This window comes from Glycine soja, chromosome 17 (assembly GCF_004193775.1).
Source record: "Glycine soja cultivar W05 chromosome 17, ASM419377v2, whole genome shotgun sequence".
NCBI classification, from domain to species: domain Eukaryota; kingdom Viridiplantae; phylum Streptophyta; class Magnoliopsida; order Fabales; family Fabaceae; genus Glycine; species Glycine soja.
In genome coordinates, this window is record NC_041018.1 from 39,156,159 (window position 1) to 39,160,295 (window position 4,137).

At 33.8% G+C, this 4,137-nt stretch overlaps 1 protein-coding gene across 1 annotated transcript; it reads left to right on the plus strand.

Moving 5' to 3' along the window:
• The first annotated feature begins 3,124 nt into the window (after window positions 1-3,124).
• Window positions 3,125-4,137, plus strand: LOC114392539. Its single transcript, XM_028353710.1, has one exon. The coding sequence runs from the start codon at window positions 3,290-3,292 to the stop codon at window positions 3,758-3,760; it is 471 nt and encodes a 156-aa protein (XP_028209511.1). The 5' UTR covers window positions 3,125-3,289; the 3' UTR covers window positions 3,761-4,137.

Consider the following 4,137-nt stretch of genomic DNA (forward strand, 5'->3'; position numbering starts at 1 on the left):
GTACCCTTGCATATGCAAAGAGGCTGTTTCCGGATTTGAACCATGACCAACAAGTTACCAAGGCACAACTTTACCGCTGCACCAGGGCTCGCGCTCAATAATTGGATCTTATATTTTTATTTATTTATAATGTATGTAGTTAGAAACTTCTGATTTCCATTGGGCTAAATCCAATGAATTAAATCATTAGTCCAGGTCCAATGATTTATAAACTTTATACTTTAAATTTTTTGTATTTTCTAATCAAATTGAGAAACTTGTATTTTTTAACCTTCACTGGATTAAATCCAATGGATTAAGCCATTCATTGAACCCAATGAACCGATTATATCTAGCCTAATAGGCCTTAGACCAATCATTATGGTAAGAACATATATTCTCATATCTTATCATCTATTAACTATATGTTAATCATATTTCACTTGAATTATATTTTATATTCATGATTTCTAAAGATAAAATATAATTATATTTTTCTTGAATTATTTCTTATATCTATAATTTAAGGAGATAAGATATAATCTTATTTTACCATGATTAAAGAGTTCCATATAAATCACTTCTCATCCAAGAAGATTAAAATACACTTTTATACATTAAAGTAGGAGATCTTTAATACTAGAAAAAACCTTATTTGAGGATACGAACGAACACTCACTAAAAATAATCAACTAGATTTGAATATTAGTTATAAATAAAGTCTATATACAGTTGATAACAATAAAATGGTTGTAAAAAAATTCTGTTATAAAATGTTTCTAATAATTTCTCAAAAATATATATTGTTAAAATTATCTTAAGATGGTTATCTCATAGTGGCCGGAAAATTTAGAAATATTCTTCACCAAAAAGAAGTTTTGGCTATAAATTATAATTTTCAACCCCAAAATTGAAAAATGTGACACATCATGTCTGTCACGGTTAATTAACAACAAAGCCCTTTTTCTACGCTTCCTAGTTCCAATAGTTCCAAGTACCAATCATGATTCATGACGAGAACCTGTGTTAGTGAAGTGCATACTTTGTATCATTTGTCTTCTCTCTGTAGATTAATCTACAAGCTATAACCCCTCTTCACCAGAATTTAGATTAGCCGTTATTATTAATCACAAATCACGTGATATAGCATAGTCTCCTTTATTAATTAACAACCTAGAGAGACTAGTACTACTTACTTGTACATTGCAAGCAACAACAACAACTCCATCATCAATTCATCACAATGGAACAAACCAATTACAATGATGTTCATTGTGTAGAAACTATAGTAAACGTTCCTTTCTCATGGGAACACAAACCTGGTCTCTCTAAAGTCACTACTCATGGCCACCACAATGGCACTAGCATGGTGCTTCAGCCTCCTCCATGTTCATCATCATCATCAGGATCTGGAAGTGATCACAAACACAAAGTGGAGGAGGAATCTCAGATTCTTCGTGCCGTGCAAACGTCGCTCAGAATCAGCTCTTTTAGGATGGAGAGTCAGAAGGAAGAAGACCCTTTTGTTGAAGCTTACAAGAAATGCACACGAAGCCCCTTTATACATCAACAGAGTAATAGGGTCCAAAAGAACATTAGATCTAGGCCTAACATATGGAAGTACGTGAATTTTTTTTCTTGCAAGCACTCTGATGATGTTTGTGGTAACAAAGCTGTCCATACCTATAAAAGTTGAGATGATATCTTGAATTGTTTGTTTACAAAACATCAACAGCAAAACCTTGTCCCATTAAGTGAAGTCGGCTACATGAATTCCCTGACATCATTTTGTTCGGTTAAAAACCAAAGCTCCAGAAATATTATTTACTATCTGATGATCTCTCTTGACACTCGAAAGTCTTTCTTGACGCCATTCAGGCTTGAATTGTTTGTTTATTGGTTGTTGTTTTTTCTGGGGGGATCTTTATGTATTTACTGTATTTACTATATGGCAATTTAAGAGTGTCATAGATCTTTTGTATAGAAAAGGATTGGTGAAAATAAAACAAGGAAGAAAAAGCATAGCCCTTGACTAGTTTATAGTTTTCTGCAGCCTTGCATATACATGATTCAAAACAGATTGTCCCCTTTTATCTAATTTATAACCGTGGCCTGCTATGAACATTTTATGTGTTTGGATTCCATTGGAGCTAATCAAATGTGCACACTGTTACTGGCTGAGTTCTAGTAACGGTCCAAACCAAAGCCAACCGCTTTGATGATATTTGTGGTCCCAAAGCTATCTATACCTATAGAAGTTGAGATGATATTTTAATTGTTTATTTACAAAAAATCAACAACAAAGCCTTATCCCATTAAAGAGAAATTGACTACACGACATAATTTTGTTCGGTTAAAAACCAAAGTTTCAGAAATATTATTTACTATTGGACAACTTTCGCCGAAGTCTTTCTTGACGCCATTCAGGCTTGAATTTTTATTTGTTTTCACTGAGGGGATCTTAATGTATTTACTATATGACAATTTAAGTCAGTTTTTTGGTATAGAAAAGTATTGGTGAAAATAAAACAAGGAAGCAAGAGCCTTACATATTATCTAATTTATAGCCGTGGCCTGCTATGAGCGTTTTTATGTGTTTTGATTCCGATGGAGCTAATCAAATGTGTACACTATTACTGGCTGTGTTCTAGTAAACTGTCCAAACCAAAGTCATCAGCCGCAGCAGTAGACTTAGAAAATTCCTTAATGAAAACGACAAATAGCTAAACTGATTCAATGTTCCTCTGTGATCTTATTAACAGAACATGTGGTCTTATAGAAATATGGATTTTGTTACAATAACTAAAATTAAAAGAGTTATGTGTGTAATCTGATTAAAAACTATATATCTCAGTTCAATTTGTTAAATTCCTTAGAATGTCTTCTTGTGCAATTTGATGCTTTTTGGAAACTATGTTTTGAACTGGTCTAATATATAAGAACTAAGAGGAGGAACAAGTCAACCACATGAGTTTTGTCTTATACTCTTCTAACTTTTTGCTATTGTCTTCTTTTGAGTGATGCAAACCCGTGTGAACTTGGTCTTCTTTTCCCAATTCCTTTGTGTCATTATTTTCCAAACCCCAAAACTAAAATTGTCTATGATTACGTTTTATGTGGTTGTCCATTGAGACTATGCCATTGAGAACTATGTGATGATGGTAAGTGGACCAAATATATCAATATCTAAATTTATAATGGCCTCATCATAGATTTACACTTCACCACCACCTCACCTCAAGTCACATATATATAAGTATATGGTCTTGTCATTATTCCATTAACACGAAAATCTGAGAAGAATCAGAAGATGAGTCAACCAATAAGAAAGATAAGCTTCTCATGGGAAAAGAAGCCTGGTGTCTCCAAAGTAACAACTACTACTCATGGTGAAAATCTGATCCCAAAAGAGGAAGAGTTTTTGGCCAAGTTGCCACCACCACCTTGCACACCAGAAGAATCAAGTGCTACTCATCATCACAAAAACCACCACCCTCTTCTTGATTTTCAAATTCCACTTCCTCCTTGTGCTTTTCAGCCTCCCTTTTATAGAACTTCCTCCAAGAGGGGCCTTTGGGTTCAAGACAAAGACCCTTTCTTAGCAGCTTTCAAAGAGTGCACCAAGAATCATCAGAAAACTAGTGCTAAGGTGAACAAAAAGTTGATCAAAGATGGAATTGAGGCAAGGGTAAGGAAGAGCATGTCCTTTTTCTCATGTACTCGATCATGCACCGTTCATGACACTAATTTGGTCAGGATCTCTCATCTAGACAAAGATTAATGATATGTTTTAACTTTCTTAGTTTATGTTCTATTGAAGAGATTTCTGTACAAGTCAAAATCTAGTATAATAGGTGTGTGAAGAATAATCCAAGTGAGAATGATTATTCTGCTACTGCTAAGTACGATTTCTGTTCATGATGGAGAGCATTATGGTTAGCTTATTCTTGTGCTTCCGATGGCCATTGTTGACTAGAAAATCAAAAGCAGTATATGTATGAATTCAGCACTCCACGTACCCGTGTATGACTTTGCAATGGATAGTTATTATCTTCTAAAATACTACTATGTCTTAGGCATACCTTTGAAAATTTATTTAGGAAATTTGTTTAGTTGCATACATACAACTTGAATAAATAGTGTTGATTGAAATTTCAA